Below are 18,664 nucleotides of genomic sequence, written 5' to 3' on the forward strand. Positions count from 1 at the left end.
CTAGAGGAGAACATAGGCAGTAATCTCTTCGATATCAGCCACAGCAACTTCTTTCAAGATAAGTCTCCAAAGGCAAAGGAAACAAAAGCGAGAATGAACTTTTGGGACTTCATCAAGATCAAAAGCTTCTGCACAGCAAAGGAAACAGTCGACAAAACAAAGTGGCAACCCACGGAATGGGAAAAGAAATTTGCAAATGACAGTACAGACAAAAGGTTGATATCCAAGATCTATCAAGAACTCCTCAAACTCAACACACACAAAACAGATAATAATATCAAAAAATGGGCAGAAGATATGAACAGACGCTTCTCCAATGAAGACATACAAATGGCTATCAGACACATGAAAAAATGTTCATCATCACTAGTCATCAGGGAGATTCAAATTAAAACCACATTGAGATACCACCTTACACCAGTTAGAATGGCCAAAATTAGCAAGACAGGAAACAACATGTGTTGGAGAGGATGTGGAGAAAGGGGAACCCTCTTACACTGTTGGTAGGAATGTGAGCTGGTGCAGCCACTTTGGAGAACAGTGTGGAGATTCCTCAAGAAATTAAAAATAGAGCTTCCCTATGACCCTGCAATTGCACTCCTGGGTATTTACCCCAAAGATACAGATGTAGTGAAAAGAAGGGCCATCTGTACCCCAACGTTTATAGCAGCAATGGCCACGGTCGCCAAACTGTGGAAAGAACCAACATGCCCTTCAACGGACGAATGGATAACAAAAAATGTCTTTAAATGGACACACAAAAAAACAGCTGGATAGTCATCAGTTGACAAATGTTATGAGCAGGGGCTCCCAGAAATACAACCCCACATTTCCCATAGGAGCAATGGCTCACTATTACTGACTTCACGTCCTCAGCACTATAACACAGAAGCCATGATGCCATGATGCTCTGCATGCACGGTCCTTGCTGGATCCCCATTCATTCCTGACCATGACACTCTTGTTCTCCTCCCTAGAGCATCTCTTTTTGCTTCAGCAACAAACGTGCACTGCTACCTCTCAAGCATCACATTTTATACACCTGTGAATCCCCTGATAATTTCACTCAAATGCAAATTGCTTTCTGTGGGTCTCTGCTGAGTCCAAGACCCCATGTTTCTAGCAAACCACAAGATGACAAACCTGCTGCTGTCCCTGAATCCTACGAAGAACAAGCATTCTGCCTTCCCCTTTCAATTCAGAACACTTGGAGCAACAGGTCCAGTCCAATAGGTGGCTGTAGTTAAATAATAGAAATCTACACAGGAAACTTGTTTCTACTGAGGGCACTAGAGATGTCAACAGGAACAGGGAAAGTGTGAACTCCCTCAGCCAGGTGACAAGACATTTAACAAGAAAAGCATCAAACATCTCAACTACTACAAACATGTCAGCAAGATAGAAAGAAAAAAAGAATGAATTTAGCATACATTCAACACATATTTTCTTTTTTATTTATTTCTTTCTTTTCAGCATACCAGTATTCATTGTTTTTGCACCACACCCAGTACTCCATGCAATCTGTGCCCCCCAACCAATACCCACCACCTGGTTTTCTTTAGGGACATATTTCATGCAGGTGACACTCCCCATCAAGGATACAAATATTAAAAAGATATGGTCTTTGCTGTAAAGAACCTTAAGACTTAAAAGGCAAAAGGGACCTAATGGGTCAACAAGGACTGGGGGTCAGGAATAGATTAGCCAAAGTGCAGGCTTAAGTGGTGGAAATTCTCACCAGGCTGAAACTGCTTCCACTACTGATTCAGAAAGAGCTCACTAGAAGAAGTGACATCTGATGCCTGTGACCAATGAAAGTGCTGAGACTTCATTTTACACTGAGTCAAATTTTGACTGTAGAACTAAGTCAGAACAACAAATCCTGCTAAATTACATGGAGCTTATATTGACAACTGATCATTAAGCAGAAATGAAAGACAAAGTTTCACACAGAGAGTTGCCAGGGTATCACTGATGAGTAGGGTTTAGGTACATACCAGAGCCTGGGCTACTGGGATCTTGCTCAGAAGGGAAGCCAGTGCACTGAAGTCTCCAGTGTGTTTTCCTGAGAGGAACAGAGGAAGAGTCATTCTGCAGCAGGTGGAGGTGAGGACTGCAGGGGGGAAGGGCACTGGGAGCAGGAGGGCTGAGGACAGACTAAAATATATGTTTATAAAAAATAAAAACCCCTGGGGATAAAAATATATGTTTATAAAAAATAAAAACCCCTGGGGATAAAAATATATGTTTATAAAAAATAAAAAATTATAAAATGTTAAAATATAATAAATAAATAAATAAATAAATAAATAAATAAATAAATAAAAATATAAAAGGTGGGGAGACACCTGGGAAAGAGCAGAAAGGTGGCTCCAGAGACTTACCAGTGCCTGCAGAGCCACAACGTCAGACCTGCCAGAAGCACCAGGGGCATTATCACCACCAGGAAGTCCAAGGCTGTGGTGTGTGACTGCTCTGTGGGTTTGGTCCACAGAAGATACCATTTCCCATCCATCCCATGTTGACCTGCACCTCCCTCTTCCTCTTTCCATATGTCACCCTCTGCCTCACCACCTGCCCTTCTTCCTCTCTCTTCACCCATCCCTTCTCAGGGATGGTCTTTCACCCAACCAGATGCACCCTCCCACATCCTCAGGACCCTCCCCTTCACCTTTTCTATTTTATGGGTTACTGGTTTTGTGCCCTTTTTGTTCTGGGGTCCCTAGATTCCCTAATTTTTCACGTGGCTCCCTTGCTGTGCTGGAGGAACACCCATACCCTCTCGCAGCCAGACCCAAGTTCTTTCTTACCCCAGTAGAGGACCAAGTCCTGGCCTCCTAGACTGCTGCGTCTCACCCGGCACAACAGATCAGCTGCTTCCCTGGTTTTCACATCCAAGGACACCTGAAGATACCATGTCCCATCAGCATGGGGCAGAACATCACCTCGCTGAGTCCCCTGTTGCTCCTGCTCACCCCGCATCCACATCACCCACACAGGCTTTGGGTAGAAGCCAGAGACATGGCACACCAGCAAGAGATGACCAGGACCAGGACTGGGGCCAGCGGACAGCCAGGCCTCTGGCCTCACTGCAGAGACAGAACAGGAATTCACAGATTAAATGGGTAAATTTCACATCACTTTAGACACATTTTTTCCACCTGTAGAATTCTGCCACCATCATCCTCTCTCCTTCTTGACTCCTTCTTACCCTGAAAATGAGTGTATGGTGCAAATTTGTGAGTGCAGAAGCAGAATACTTGGAGAGAGGGATGGAGCGGGACTGACCTTTTCGTTGGAGATCTGCCTTCCCTGCATCAAGAAGACTTGAGAGGTAAAGAGGACAGTAGTCTATGATGAACGTATGCATTAATTCATTGTCTTCATGGTCCTGATTGAGTAGTCTGCAGACCTGTTGAGCCCTACTTCCTCCTGTTGGAGATGGCCACCATGTCATGTTCCAGAAACTCACAAGTTCTGATCCTTGATAAGCAATCCTCATGAAGCCTACTGATGCTTCTCCAAAGTGCAGTTCACAACCTATTATCAGCTGTACCTGAAAGGGATCTGGGGAAGAAAGACTCTGAGTTGTTGTACAGAGGGAAAGAGAAGAAATGAGATGAGTGGAAACCAGGAATGGAGGAAGCAAAAGGGAAAGTCTCGGGGGAATGGAAGGAATGCAACAAAGTTTGGTTTGATGGGGGGCTCACACAAAGGGGAAGTGGTGGTGGATAGAGGGAGAGGAAGAGGTGAATTATTGAGGAAGGAACAAATGTTGGAGGAGAGATAGGAAGGGTGTGGGGAGAGAGTAAGGAAGGGCTCAGTGGGGAACCTGAGGATAAAAACAGTCTAGAGCCAAAGGAGTGCAGTGGGGCTGGGGGAAAGCATAGTCAGATTTTGCTGCTAGGATTGAATGGGATACAAAAGCACAGTGCAATTGTCAGTCACAGAATGAGGGAGCAGAGGGTGCCCGGTTGGAAGCCAGAGAAGGGGGTGGTCACAGAAGACATTAGTGGGAGACAGGAGAGCACAGACTGTGGTCAATGAGGAGTAAGAAATAGCAAAAGTTGTTAAGTTTAACAAGAATTGGGGTCTGGCTTCTACCCCTGCCTAGATGAGTGTGCTTCAGATTTATGACAGGGAGATGGGAGTTTCAGAAGATGGTGGAGGATCTTTCCTAGAGAAGGAAAGAACTCAAAGAAACACACAAACACACACACACACACACACACACCAGCTACCTCCATCACATCACATCTCTGAGGGAAGTGAACTCACATTCAAGCTGCCATTGGCTGCCATGGTCATGAAATTTTAGAGGAAATCCAGTGTAGTATGATGAGAATAATTCATCTACTTCCATCAGCTCCTTGTTGCAAAATTTGCCCTTAGGCCAACACTGAAGGAAAATGAAAGCTCCAGTCTTGTTGTTCCAGGCATGAGTCTGCAACTCATTCAGCCAAGCTGAGCCTTGACTTTGCATCCAGGAGTGGTTGTAAAAGGATGTGGTCAGGATGATTCGGATACAGATCGGCTCCTGGAAGTCTGTGGAAAAGAACAGATAGACTGGAATAAGATGGCATTGTAAAGGAGACTGAATGGTGAAGAAAGTGGAAGAATGGGGAGCCAAAATCTAGAGAACAAGGGAGACATAGTTGTCTCCAGAGACATGTGCCACCCATAGCCCAGAGTTTGGTACCCATCCTTCAGAAGAGCACGGGGCCCTGGGGTCAGGATGTTCAGGGAGAAATCAGACTGACACGCTCACTCCGCAAATATATGCTGGAGAACTCACTACACAAGTGCACACACTCAAAGGGAAATGCACACACACACACACACCCCACAGGTGCACAGATGCTCATATACACAAAAACACGTATACAAAGAACTGACACAGATACATATACACACAAGTATACAAACGCGGAAACACATATATGCACAGACACATGTACACACATACACATAATAAAACACATACATACACTCACACAAGCACACAAACACAGAGAGAGATTGGCAGAAACACACACGTGTGCACCCACTGAATAAGGTCAGAGTTCTCACCATCTTCACTGTCACCATCTGGGAGGAGAACCACCAGCAGCACAAGTTGCAGGAACAGCATTGTACTTGCAGATGTTCTGTCTGTCTCTTACAAAATCGGTCTTTGACAGTTGTTCTAACAAACCTACCCCGCACACAACACTACTGTTCTGACATCTTTCTCCATATACCAGCCTTCCCTGAGTCTCTGCTAAAATAGAAATGTGCTCCTGCCTCAACCCTGGACACCTACTCAGACTCACTTCCCCTCCTGGTCTGACCCTCCTCTCTGGCTTCCAGCTTCTCCCTGTCACCAGCTTCCATCCTGTTGCCCATCTCCTAATTCAGTTGCTGCAGCACCAGTCCTGTGTGACATGGAAAAGTGACTACACCTCTCCCCTGACTTTCCTCTCATCCAGACAATAACCCATGAAAACATATGACTCCCCAGCACCCAGCCCTGGACCGTGCTGTCACTCTGTCCCTTCTGCTTTTGTGAAACCCCACATGTATTTCCTTCCCCAGCTCACTCCCAGCCCACCTCATTCTCACTGCTTGTGTTAAAAAACAAAATCAGCCAGGTAAATTTGAATATGTAGTTGCCTTTATTAAATGATTCAAGAACTAGGCAGCATCCTATCTGGAAGGTAGAGGGAAGCTTTGAGGAGTGGTGCAAATGGAGGTTTGCATAGGAAGGAGTTTGGCAAAAGAAGAGAAAAGAGTGTTTCAGGGAAGGTCACCTTCCCCTAATTTGGAAAGCAGGGGTCTTACCATGCAGATGACCTCCCTTCCTTGGGGGATGGAGAGGGCTCATAGGACGGAATACCTCACCACTAATGACCAGAGGCTTCCTCACTGATGGTTGAAGACTTGCATTTCTGGGGGTGGTTGCATCTGCAATTTGGTTAGGGATTAAGCAAGGTTTGGGTACTTGACCTGGCACAAAGTGCCATTTTGGACCCATGGGTTTCCTTTTAACCTTTGCTCTCTTTGCTTTTCCAGATTCCCCCATGATTGCCTGTGAACAGTATCAGCAACCACCAGTCTACCTTTACTCTTTTTTTTTTTTTATCTTTTTTTGAAATAAATTTAATTTTTTTTTCAGTGTTCCAAGATTCATTGTTGATGCACCACACCCAGTGCTCCATGCAATATGTGCCCTCCTTAATACCCATCACCAGGCTTTCCCAACCTCCCACCCTCCTCCCTTCCAAAAACCTGTTTGTTCCTCAGAGTCCATAGTCTCTCATGGTTCATCTCCTGTTATGCTGGAAATAAAAAAAAAAAAAAAAAAAAGCTTAGATGATTAGGAATTGGATAACATGCTCCTTCTAAAAAGAAAAAAAAAAGATATTAAAAGTAGATCTACCTTTACTCTTAAAGAACAAGTGTGCATAAACAATGAATTTTGGAACACTGAAAAGAAATAAAATGTGGAAGAAAAAAAAAAAAAAAAACAAGTAGCCATCCCAGGGACCACAGGACGTTGAAACATCTGAGGAATAAGACCCCCTCAATCTGGTTTGCATTAATATATATTCACTCACCAAACATTTAGCACCTGCATGGCTCCAAGCACTGTGCCACCCTCATGAAAATATGGTGTGCACCGTGCAGTCACTTTATTCAAGGAGCTTTCAGTCTACTTGGGAGGAAAAAACACACACACGTAAACTGAGAACTATAACTTTCAGTGTGCTGAGTTACTTTTTTGTTCAGTTGGTTCTTTTTTAAATTCTAGTTAAGTCAGGGTTAAATCAGTGATGTACAATATAGTGATTCAGAGAGTCTGTATAGTACTCAGTCCTCATCAGTGTAAGTGCAATGCTAACCCCTTCACCTGTTTTCCTGTCTCTCCACCCACCTCCCCTCTGGGAGCCAGGAGTGTGTTCTCTATGGATGAATCTGTGTTTCCCTTTGTCACTTTTTCTTTTGTTTCTTATATCCTACAGATAAGTGAGACCATGTGGTACTTGCCTTTTTTTTTTTTTTTTTTTTTACTGACTTAGCTCACTTCCCATCATATTCTCTAGCTCCATCCATATTGTTTCAAATGGCAACATTTCACGCATTTTTATGGCTGAGTAACATTCTGCTGTGTGTATATGCCGCATACTTTTTTCTTTATTCATCTGTCTATGGATGCGTGTGCAGCATCTCTAATTTGGCTATTGTAAGTAATGCTGCAGTAACCATTTGGATGCACTTTTTTTTTTTTTTTCAGTTTAGTGTTTTCACATTCTTTGGGTAAATATCCAGTAGTACAGTTACTGGATCAGGTGGTATTCCTGTTTTTAATGTTTTGAGGCACCTCCGTACTGTGTACCACAGTGGTTGCCCCAGTTTGCATTCCCACCAAGAGGGCTTCAGGGTTTCTTTTTCCCCACATCCTCCCCACCACTTATTCTTGTGTGTTTTTTAGGTTTAGCCAATATGACAGCTGTGGGGTGATATCTCTGTGGTTCTCATTTGCATTTCCCTGATGATGAGAGAAGTTAAGCATCTTTTGAACAGTGTATTGGACATCTGGATGACTTTCTTAGAGAAATGCCTATTTATGTCTTCTGCCTACTGTTTTATTGAATTTTTTTTTGTTCTTTTGTTGTGGAGTTGCACAAGTTGTTCTTTTGTTTTTTTACAAGTTCTTTATATATTGGATACTACCTCTTTCTTGGATGTCATTAGCAAATACCTACTCAGATTAAGTAGATTGTCCTTCAGCTTCGCTGACTGTTCCCTTCCTGTGTACAAGCTTTTATTGTGATGTAGTCCCAACAGTCTATTTTTGCTTTTGTTTCCCTCACCTCAGGAGACACATGTAGAAAAATGTTGCTGGGACCAATGTCAGAGACCTGACTGCCTGTGCTCTCTTCTAGGATTTTTATGATTTCAAGTCTCACATTTAGGTTCTTAATCCACTTTGAGTGTATTTTGTGGAAGAAAGTGGTCCAGTTTCATTCTTTAACTTTATAGCTGTCCAATATTCCTAACACAATTTGTTGAAGACACTCTCCTTCCCATTGCATAATCTTGCCTTCTTTGTCCAAGATTCAATGCCCATAAGGTAGTGTTTTTATCTCTGTGCTTTCTACTATGTTCCATTGGTATTTGTGTCTGTTTTCATGCCAGTGCTGTACTATGATTACAAGATCTGTGACAGATAACTTGAAATCTATCTCCAGCTTTGTTTTTCTTTTTCAAGATTGCTTTGGTCATTCAGAGTCTTTTGTGGTTCCATAGAAATTTTAGGCTTGCTTGCTCTCATTTTATGAAAAATACTGTTGGTATTTTGATAGACATTACATTAAATCTCTGGATTTCTTTGGATGGGATGGACATATTAACAATATTTGCTCTTTTAGTCATGAGCATGGAATATCTTTCCATTTCTTTGTGTCACCTTCAATTTTTTTCATCAATATTTTATAGTTTTAATTGTACATAAACATCTTTCACCTCATTGGTTAAGTATATTCCTAGGTATATTATTATTTTGGTGTAATTATAAATGGCATGATTTGCTTAATTTCTCTTCCTTTTGCCTCATTACTACTGTATAGCAATGCAAGGGAGTCCAAGATGCCAGAGGAGTAGGGGAACTTAGTTCCATCTGGTCCCAGGAATTCACCTAGATAGCTATCAAATCATTCTGAACACTTCAGAATGCAACCAGAGATATATATTAAAAAAAAAAAAAAACCAATACCTGCAACTCTGCTAATAGAAAAGTGACCACTTTCTGCAAGGTAGGAGGTGCAGAGAAGTGAATCCAAAGTGATACATGGGAAGATAAACCACAGGGGGAAGGAGCCTCTCTAAGCCAGCTACTGGAAAGTGATACAGCAGCAGAGCACAAAATCAGAACTTTTAGAAGTCTGCTCCAGTGAGGGACATCTCTGTATGAAAGATGTTCAGGTGGCAAGTGGGACAGAATCCTAGGAGGGGCAGTGTGGTCTCAGGATCCTTGAAGTCACAGGAAGACCAGGGTGGCAGAGTGCAGCAGAGTTTCCAGGCATCAGAGCACAGAAGCCAGCTACAACCAGTGAGCCTAAGAGTGGGCTCTCAGTTTGGGGTTGCCATGTACCATAACCTACCACACAGTCCAGTGGCCACTTTCTGAGCAGGGTCCCAGCAAGCAGCAGAATCAAAGGAGCAGTGCAGGTGTGAGCCATAGGAGCCTGCAGCATGTGGAGACTCCAAATGGGGTTTTATACTTGAGTTAGAACTACTCAGTCACAGGCTGGATGAGCACAGAGTGCAGATAGAGATCATGAAGACAAGAGAGGGTTTGGCTGATTTTCCCTGAGGATGCACTGAGGAGTGGGGCCCCAAGCTACATAATTATTATATAATTATAATTATAATTATTATATTACATAGTCCATAGTCTCTCATGGTTCACCTCCCCCTTCCAATTTCCCCCAACTCCCTTCCCCTCTCTAGCTTGTCCTCTATGCTATTTGTTATGCTCCACAAATAAGTGAAACCATATGATAATTGACTCTCTCTGCTTGACTTATTTCACTCAGCATCATCTCTTCCAGTCCTGTCCATGTTGATACAAAAGTTGGGTATTCATCCTTTCTGATGGAGGCATAATACTCCATAGTGTATATGGACCACATCTTCCTTATCCATTCATCTATTGAAGGGCATCTTTGTTCTTTCCACAGTTTGGCGACTGTGGCCATTGCTGCTATAAACATTGGGGTACAGATGGCCCTTCTTTTAACTACATCTGTATCTCTGGGGTAAATACTCAGTAGTGCAATGGCAGGGTCATAGGGAAGCTCTATTTTTAATTTCTTGAGGAATCTCCACACTGTTCTCCAAAGAGGCTGCACCAACTTGCATTCCTACCAACAGTGTAAGAGGGTTCCCCTTTCTCCACATCCCCTCCAACACATGTTGTTTCCTTTCTTGCTAACTTTGGCCATTCTAACTGGTGTCAGGTGGTATCTCAATGTGGTTTTAATTTGAATCTCCCTGATGGCTAGTGATGAACATTTTTTCATGTGTCTGATAGCCATTTGTATGTCTTCATTGGAGAAGTGTCTGTTCATATCTTCTGCCCATTTTTGATATGATTATCTGTTTTGTGTGTGTTGAGTTTCAGGAGTTTTTTATATATTCTGGATATCAACCTTTTGTCTGTACTGCCATTTGCAAATATCTTCTCCCATTCTGTGGGTTGCCTCTTTGTTTTGTTGACTGTTTCCTTTGCTGTGCAGAAGCTTTTGATCTTGATGAAGTCCCAAAAGTTCATTTTTGCTTTTGGTTCCCTTGCCTTTAGAGACATGTCTTGAAAGAAGTTGCCGTGGCCGATGTTTAAGAGGTTACTGCCTATGTTCTCCTCTTGGATTTTGATGGATTCCTATCTCACATTGAGGTCTTTCATCCACTTTGAGTTTATCTTTGGGAATGGTGTAAGAAAATTGTCCAGTTTCACTTTTCTGTATATAGCTGTCCAATTTTCCCAGCACCATTTATTGAAGAGACTGTCTTTTTTCCATTGGATATTTTTTTTTTCTGATATGTGGAAGATTAGTTGACCATAGAGTTGAAGTCCATATCTGGGTTCTCTATTATGTTCCCATTGATCTATGTGTCTGTTTTTGTGCCAGTCCCATGCTGCTTGGTGATCACAGCTTTATAATATAGCTTTAAATCAGACAATATGATTCCCCCGGTTGGTTTTTTTTCAACACTTCCTTGGCAATTCAGGGTCTTTTCTGATTCCACACAAATTTTAGGAGACACTGTCTTTAAACAGAAACACACATGGAATCAGACCACGTGGTCATCAGTTGGCAAGCATTGTAAGCAGAGGTCCCCAGAAACACAACTCCACATTTCCCCCAGGAGCAATGGTTCAACAGTCACTGACTCTGAGTCCTCCGGACTGTAATAGGGCAGCCACAAATGCCAGGAATCACTGTATGTACGGTCCCCGCTGGATCTTCATTCATTCCCGACCACAACACTCCTGTTCTCTTTCCTGGAGCATCTCTTTTCTCCTCAGGGATGCATTTACACTGCTACCTCTCAGACATCACATTTATGCACATGTGCATCTGTTGCTGATTTTGCTAAAATGCAAGTTGTGATTCATTGGGTCTCAGCTGAGGTCAAGACCCTGTATTTCCAACAAGCCCCGTGCTGACAACAGTGTTGCTGTCCCCAAGCCCCACAAACAGCAAGCACCCTGACTTCCTCTTTTTATTCAGAATACTTGGAGCTGCAGGTCCACTCCAGTAGGTGTCTATAATTATATAATATAAATCTTCACATGAAAACTTGTTTCTATTTAGGGGCCTGGAGATGTCAACAAGAACAGGGAAATTCTGAAGAGTGTAGCCAAGTGAGACACTTCTAACATTAACAGTACCAAATATTTCAACCACTACAAACATGTCAGGAAGCACATGTGGGTGTGTGGTTGGAGACCAGTGAGGGGGATGTCACAGGAGAAAGTTTATGAGACAGGATAGCACAAGTTGTAGTCAATGAGAGGAGTGGGAAATAGCAGAAGATGTGAAGCTTCTGAAGGGTCTGGCTTCTACCTCTTGCCCACACAAGTGTGATTCAGTTATAATTTGGAGATATGAGTTTCAGATGCCTCCTCTTTTTCCTAGAGGAAAAATAAGCTCAAGAAGACACACACACACACACACACACACACACACACACACACACACAGCTACCACCCTCATCTCACCCAGGAGGACACTGAACTCACATTCAAACAGCCATTCAGTGACATGATTACATTATTGGAAAAAATCTCATAGCGTTTGTATGGAGTATCCTTTCCCTTTCTGAGCATCTCCCTGCTAAAGCTGCCCTTGGACCAAGGCTGCGGATAGATGAAAGCTCCAGTCTTGCTGTCCCAGGCACCCACCAGCTGCAGCTCATCCACCCACGCTGAGCCCAAATTTTGTGCCCAGGGATGGTTGTAAAAGGATGAGATCAGGATGATTTGGAAGGAGGTCGGCTCCTGGAAATCTGTGGAAGAGAACAGTTTGATATTGGAAGAGGAGCACATGAGAGAGAATGGAGAAGATAGGGCCCGGGAGGGGAACCAAAATCTGAGGGACAGGGAAGCCATAGTTGTCTCCGGAGACATGTGCTGCCCCACAGCCCAGAGCTTCATACCCATCCTTCAGAAGGACACACGGGCCTGGGGTTGGGAATGCTCAGGAAGGAACCAGGCAGACGCTCTCATTCCCAGGTATGTGCTGGGGAACCAACTCCCCCAGTGTACACATACATATGATTACACAAATACACACATACAGCATACACACATTTACACACTCCCACACAAACACACCCACAGACACACATGTGCACATGAGTACACATACATACAAACACATGTAGTATACGTATCACAGAAACAGATACACACACACACACACACACACACAGTGTAGGGCCACAGTTCTACCATCTTCACTGTCACCACCTGGGAGGAGAAACACCAGCAACACAAGTTGTAAGAATAGCACTGTATTTGCAGATGTTCTTTCTGTCTCTTAGAAAGTTGGTCTTTGACGGTTGTTTTAACAAACCTACCCCACACACAGCACTTCTCTTCTGACTTCCTCTCCACACACAACCTTCCCTGAGTCTCTGAAACAATGCAAATATGTTTCTCCCTCAACCCTGGACACCTACTCAGAATCTCACTTCCCCTCCTGGTCTGATTCTCCTCTCTGGCTTCCAGCTTCTCCCTGTCACCAGCTTCCATCCTGCTCCCTGTCCCGTAACTCAGTTGCTATAGAATGAGTCCTATGTGGCATAGAAAATGACCCTACCTCTCCTACATTTTCTTCTCATCCAGACAGTAACCCATGAAATCACATGGCTCCCACCACCCAGCCCTGGAAACTGCTGCCATTGGGTCCCTAATGCCCTTGTGACAACACCCCATGTATTTCCTTCCCTATATCACCCCACCCTAACTCATTCACATCTCTGACTTCGCATTGTTTATGTTAAAAACCAAAATCAACCAGGTAGATTTGAGGATCTAATTGGTTTCATTAAGTGATTAAAGAATGGGGCAACATCCCATCCAACCAGTAGAGGGGAGCTCTGAAGAGTGGTGCAAATGGGAAGGTTTTATAGCAAGGAAGTTGGCAAAGAACAGAAAGGAGTGTTTCAGGGAAGGTCACCCTCCCTTAATTGGGAGAGCAGGGGTGATATCATAAGGATGATCTCCCCTCCTCCTTGGGGTTGGAGAGGGCCTCTGTGACAGAATAGTTCCCTTGTGTTGACCAGAGAATTCCTCAGTGACAGGTGGACATTTCTGGGGGGAGCTAGAACTGCATTTAGGTTAGGGAGTAAGCAAGGTTTAAGGACTTGGCATGGCCCATGGCACCATTTTGGGCCCACTTTTTGTTCAACAGTTAATCTATTTGTTTGTCCAGATTCCCCTTGACTGCCTGCAACTACCAGTCCACCATTGTCTTAGGGAAGAACCAGTAGCAATTACAGAGACCACAGGACATTGAAACAGCTGCCTTGTGTTAACATACGTTCACTCAGCAAACAGTCACTTACACCTGCCTGGATCTAAGCACTGTGCTACTCTGATGAAAATACAGTGTTGACAGTCCAATCCCTTCTTCAAGGAGCTTTTACCCTACTTGAGAAGAAAAGCATGTAAACCAAGACTATTAATTTTGGTGTTCTGAGATTTATTGTAAAATGCACACTCTAGACAAAAACAAGCCTGCTTGAAACAACATTTTCTAAAGTGGTGACCCTTGCTGATGTTTGCACTCTCAGAATCTTGACTCACTGTTTGGCCCCAGGTGTTTCTACCTCCTCATGATCCCCACATCTTAAAGAGGGCCTGGCAAGTGGTAAGTGCTCAAAGATTATTTCTGAATGATCGATTAATTCAGCTCTTGGATTCAACTATTCTTAAATATTATGGAAATCTTCAACATAAAATTTTTTTAGCATCACAATATATTAGTTGTAATCCTATTTGATAAAATGAGAATCTTATACAGTTTTGTTTAGAATAAAGCCAGATGCTAATAATCGGTATGTTTACATAGAGGGTTCTGCTGTGAATCTCCTATTACTTGTAGTAAGAAATGATGAGAATTTGTAGCAACGGAAGTTAATAGAGTGTTCTGGAATCATGTATCCAGATTCTCTTCTTACTGTTCCTGCTTGAAAGTTCCTTGCTTGTCTTATCATGAGCTGGCCTCTGCTGGACATGCTGACCTTCCTCCTTCATGGTGTTTGTAAGTGTCTAAAAGTTCCTCAGTATTTGTTTGTGCTTTATATCATCTGGATAAATGTGTTTGAACTATTTGTCTTGTCGTTTCTTGGTTTACAAGTAAACAAATAATCTCGGGCTAACATTATAAAGATAATATTTTTTGGAAAGTTAAGATTGGAATCTAGAAAACTGGAAAGAGATCACTGCTGTATTTAATCTTATGAAAAGCTGGATAATCAAAATCTCTTGACTCCATCTGACTTCATCAGAGCTGAGGGATCAGAGCAACTTAACCTAACATCTTGGAAAAGACAGTCTCCTCTAAGGAAACAGAGATACAAATCCTCACTTACTTGGGACAGACGCCAGATTTTCTACAGCCAGAAAGAAAAATTCCACTGAAATGACTAACAAATGTCTGAAGGTGAGCACCTGGAGCCTTCGAGAGTCATGGACTCAGGAAGTTCTCTGTCTCTTTAGGCTTTTTCCCGTTGACATTTCTGGGGGCTCCTGACAGGCTGGAATCCAAGATATGGACCAGAGAACTGCTTTCTTGGGGTACAAGCCTGAGGCCTGAGAGGACCTGAGAAGGGCAGGAAGGCCATCGTCTCCCACGCAGAATGAAGCATTCATGAGGTGTGGAGGGGTCAGGGAATTGCTTCAGCACACAAGTGAGGCCATGCAGCCACTGGGGGAAAGGGCCTGTAGGGGAAGGAGAGTACCACATCCTGTCCCAGACTAAGAAGCTCCATCTGCTGAGGGAAAGGTGGGAACCCTTAGAAGGCCCAATCCCTAACCTGAAAAACAAAGTCTCAGGCTGAGTATGAGCCTGGATCAGAACAGAGCTAGTGTCCTGCTCTGTCCAAAGTAGGCTAGCCAGCAGGGTACAAAGAGCAGCTCCTGCTAATGGAGGGACAAAAGGATGAAGATGTCAAGGAGAAAAAATTTTCTCTGCCTTTCACAGTCCCTCTCACTAGGCTAGCATCAGATTGACATGAAATCGATTAACAAAAGAAAATAAAATTCAATTGCTTAAGTCCAGGAAATCCACATAGACGTGAAATTCCAAAGACACTGAGGCAATATGAAGCTTATGTGAGCTCAGGAGAGGTGTAGGGGTCTGAGGATACGAAGCAGGGAAGACCATTAGTGGGAAGGTGAGAAGACAGTCTTGGCGGGGAAAGGTGCTCTATTATGCAGATAAATTTCTTAGGTAAAGAAGAATCTCAGCTCTCTTCCTGGTGTTGGCAGGCAGGGGAGGGGGAGGTCAAGACGTTTTCTTGAATCTGTCTCATTTTTATAGCTTTTAACTAAAAATATTGTTTTTTTCAAAGTCACCCATATTAGAATGGTCTGCTATTGGTCTCTATAAAGATAAATCACCCTGAGGCACATCCCAAAGGTAACACTCACAGTTGATAGGAAGCAAGTCCTCAGGCAAACAACCCCACCCTACAAAGAAGGTAATGGGAAAAGAATGTGAGGACTGTGGACAGAACCACCAACAAAAACCCAGGTAACTGGACTAGAAGGACTGAACCCCCTACACAGCACTTAGCAAAAGAACAGGCAGAAACATTTCCATGCTAAAATATATATTCTATGTGCCTCGGAGTCTTATCTTAATGAGATGTCTGCAGTTTGTTCAAAAATTATTAAATACGTGCAAATAAATGCAGGTGAATGGTGTCCCCCTGGCACCTAAGAGAGTCTGCGCTTGCCCTCTGAGTCCCTATACCCAGGGGAGAGTGACATTTTGCACATGAAATGAACAAAACCTAAAGCAACAAGAAACACTATGACAGGTTGAATGGTAAGTACTTCAAAGGAAGGAGAAGTTTTTGTATTTTAAAGTCTTTAAGAGCACTTTTTCCCCTGCTTTTTGAGTATGACACCTCACAATTGCCTTTTGCACTGGACCACGAAAATTATAAATGTCCAGTGCTAACACCCTTAAGTTTGGTGTGGGGATAGTGGGAGGGGGTGGTAGGTTTGAGGAGGAAGAATAAAGAGTGATAATGAAATGAGGAGTGCAATTCTGGGATCCAAGTGTCCGGAGATGATCAGAGACACTAAGGGAAATAACAGATGCAAGAGAGGGAGGGAGCCAGAAGACAGAGTGTAAGCAAGAGGAGTTAGGGGTCTCCAGGAAAAAAAAAAAAAAAAAAGGCAAAATATAGCTTTCCTGACATAAGAAAAGTCACTTTAAACCTCCCTTCTGTGAAGTAGGTATGAACAGCAACTATCAGGCCAGGAGAGAGTCTAATCCTTTCACAATAAATCAGTGGTAAAACTCGCAGGGCTGGTTCAAAAATGAAGACTAACCTGACACACTCTTGAGTTATCTTTGCAGTATCTAAGCCCGTTGGAGCACCCAGATGTTGGACCTATGGAGGTCAGATTATAGGTGACGCCCACTTCTGCTGACCTCATGACTGACCCAAACTCTGTCATCTTGAGGTGACTTTTCCCCCAGTTCAATGATGAATTCCTCATTGCACGAGTCCCTTCTTGCAAATGCATGCATTGCCCATACTTGTTCAATTTTGTTGTCTGTGGAAACACTGCTTTGGGAAAATCCCCAGTGTTCACCTTACTTGTTGCAAGTAAAACCCTTCCTTGTCCTATTCTTTGGCTTGGTTGTGTCTTTTGGCTCAACACCTACCAAGAGGCAAGCAGACTTCAGATAACAGAAGGAAGAGAAGAAGGAGGTGAAGGAAGAGGAAGCAGAAGAGGGTTGGAAATTGAACTGGAGTGGAGCCCTTCATCCTTCGGCTCAGCTCCTGTGGGCAGGATGACTCCAATCAGTGGTGCAGGAAGTAGCTGTTGCATTAGTCATGGTTCTACTGAGGATCTGCCACTTTCTCAGCATCGAGGTCAAAGGCAGGCTGCCCCAGCGTGGACCACTTTAGCATGAACATTGTTGTGAATTAAAAGAAATCAAAATCCAGCAGGTTCAGAAAAAGCTCTTTGCCTCACCCTCAACTGTCTTAATTTACATTGGAAAGGAGACTGTACCAGGAAGAGAGCTATCAACAGAGAGTCCTCTTTACCTAAAAAAACTTATCTGCATAATAAAACATCTTTGTTTTCGACCCTCTCCTCACCTTCCCCTTAATGGTCTTCCTCCCCTTCCTGTCCAGACCTGTGCGCCTCTCTTGAGCTCACATGAGCTTCATGTTGCCTCACTGTCTTTGGAATCCCATGTCTGTGTGGATTCCCTGGACACATGCAATTGAATTTTATTTTCTGCTGTTAATCTGTCTCATGTCAGTTTGATTCTTAGTCCAGCTAGAAGAACCGTGAAAGGCAGAGGAATTTCTTCCTCCCAAGCACCAGCCAGCTCCACTTCTGTGTATGCTTGGCTGATAGTGGACAGAGGACAAGCTCTGAAGCAGTAGATAGGAGAGGGTCTTCTCAAGAGAGAGAGCAAACTTTTGGGGGTGAAGGAGTGTTTGTCATGTCACTGACACTGACACAGGAGCCCCCCAAAGAGAAATCTAGGAGGTGCATGGAGGCTATCTGGCAGGATATTCAAGCCCCCCTCAGAGAGCAGGGCATCGGCCATGTCCCCAGATGTCCTTGAGACCCTCCTTTTGGCTCATTTGTGCTCAGACCTTGAGCACAGTCCTGTTTCTCCAAAAGCCCTTGCTGGATGCCCCCCAAACACCATCATAGTCCTTGAGTTCCTCCCTCCTCAGGACCCAGATGTGATCCCCCTCCCCACACAGCCCCACACACTCAACTGATGTGCCCTTCCCACCAACAGAGACCTCAACTTCCCTGCTGAAGAAATCCACTGCCCCTAATAACCGTTTCCCTTTCCTGAGCTTCTCATTCCACCCACACTCTGCCTCCCATTTCTCTCCCAGTTGTCTGGCCTCGAGCAGCTCTCCCCACATCTACTCTGGGCCCTTCTCACCTCTCACACCACATCTCTTGTACTAAAAGAGCTTTGGGCTAAGCATCAAGAAAAGTCCTGGGTGGACACGCACTAGATGCAGTGAGTTGGAGAAAACATACTGGTGTCTGGTCTCAATGTCTTCATCTGTAATATGACAGGATTGAAAGAAGTGAATGTTTTCTCGCAGTACCCTGGGCTCTGACACTCCACACGCCTTCCTGTGTTCCTGTGTCCCCCCACCCACATGTCCTGCTCCTCCCTACTCTGCTCTGTGGCCACATGGGGTCCACACAACCTTCACTTCAGCTCCCAGGACCTCTCCCCCATTTCCTCCTCCTCCTGCCCATTCAATCTAATCTCAGTCCTTCCTTCCAGACTCACTTTCAAACCTGAAACACTGTTTTCTCACATGCCCTTTGGAATTCTGCGTGCAAATATACAGAACAGATATGAACTCTATTCTGGCA

At 43.8% G+C, this 18,664-nt stretch overlaps 1 protein-coding gene across 3 annotated transcripts; it reads right to left on the reverse strand.

The window, feature by feature from the left end:
* Window positions 1–1,482: 1,482 nt before the first annotated feature.
* Window positions 1,483–5,295, reverse strand: LOC116575714 (T-cell surface glycoprotein CD1a-like). Of its 3 annotated transcripts, none has more exons than XM_032317127.1 (6): window positions 5,049–5,295; window positions 4,279–4,545; window positions 3,289–3,567; window positions 2,811–3,089; window positions 2,385–2,475; window positions 1,483–2,065 (listed from the first exon to the last, which is right to left on the reverse strand). In XM_032317127.1, exons 1-6 carry the CDS (start codon window positions 5,086–5,088, stop codon window positions 1,969–1,971), a joined length of 1,053 nt encoding a protein of 350 aa, XP_032173018.1. In that variant the 5' UTR covers window positions 5,089–5,295; the 3' UTR covers window positions 1,483–1,968. The 3 variants fall into 3 exon arrangements, with proteins under 3 accessions (XP_032173018.1, XP_032173020.1, XP_032173019.1); XM_032317129.1 differs by having other exon boundaries at window positions 5,071–5,131; XM_032317128.1 differs by lacking the exon at window positions 5,049–5,295 and adding an exon at window positions 4,700–4,735.
* Between the last annotated feature and the right edge of the window lie 13,369 nt (window positions 5,296–18,664).

The sequence above is a fragment of the Mustela erminea genome, chromosome 17, assembly GCF_009829155.1.
Source record: "Mustela erminea isolate mMusErm1 chromosome 17, mMusErm1.Pri, whole genome shotgun sequence".
Taxonomy (NCBI): domain Eukaryota; kingdom Metazoa; phylum Chordata; class Mammalia; order Carnivora; family Mustelidae; genus Mustela; species Mustela erminea.

What these genes read in the sequence shown, in the direction of transcription:
- LOC116575714 (XM_032317129.1), bottom strand. Translation starts at nt 5,131, where the DNA reads ATGCTGTTCCTGCAACTTGTGCTGCTGGTGGTTCTCCTCCCAGATGGT. An exon ending in CAGCCAATGGCAGCTTGAAT is followed by an intron (nt 3,568 to 4,278) that starts GTGAGTTCACTT and finishes TTTCTTCCCCAG; the next exon opens with ATCCCTTTCAGGTACAGCTG. An exon ending in GGCAGATCTCCAACGAAAAG is followed by an intron (nt 3,090 to 3,288) that starts GTCAGTCCCGCT and finishes CTGTCTCTGCAG; the next exon opens with TGAGGCCAGAGGCCTGGCTG.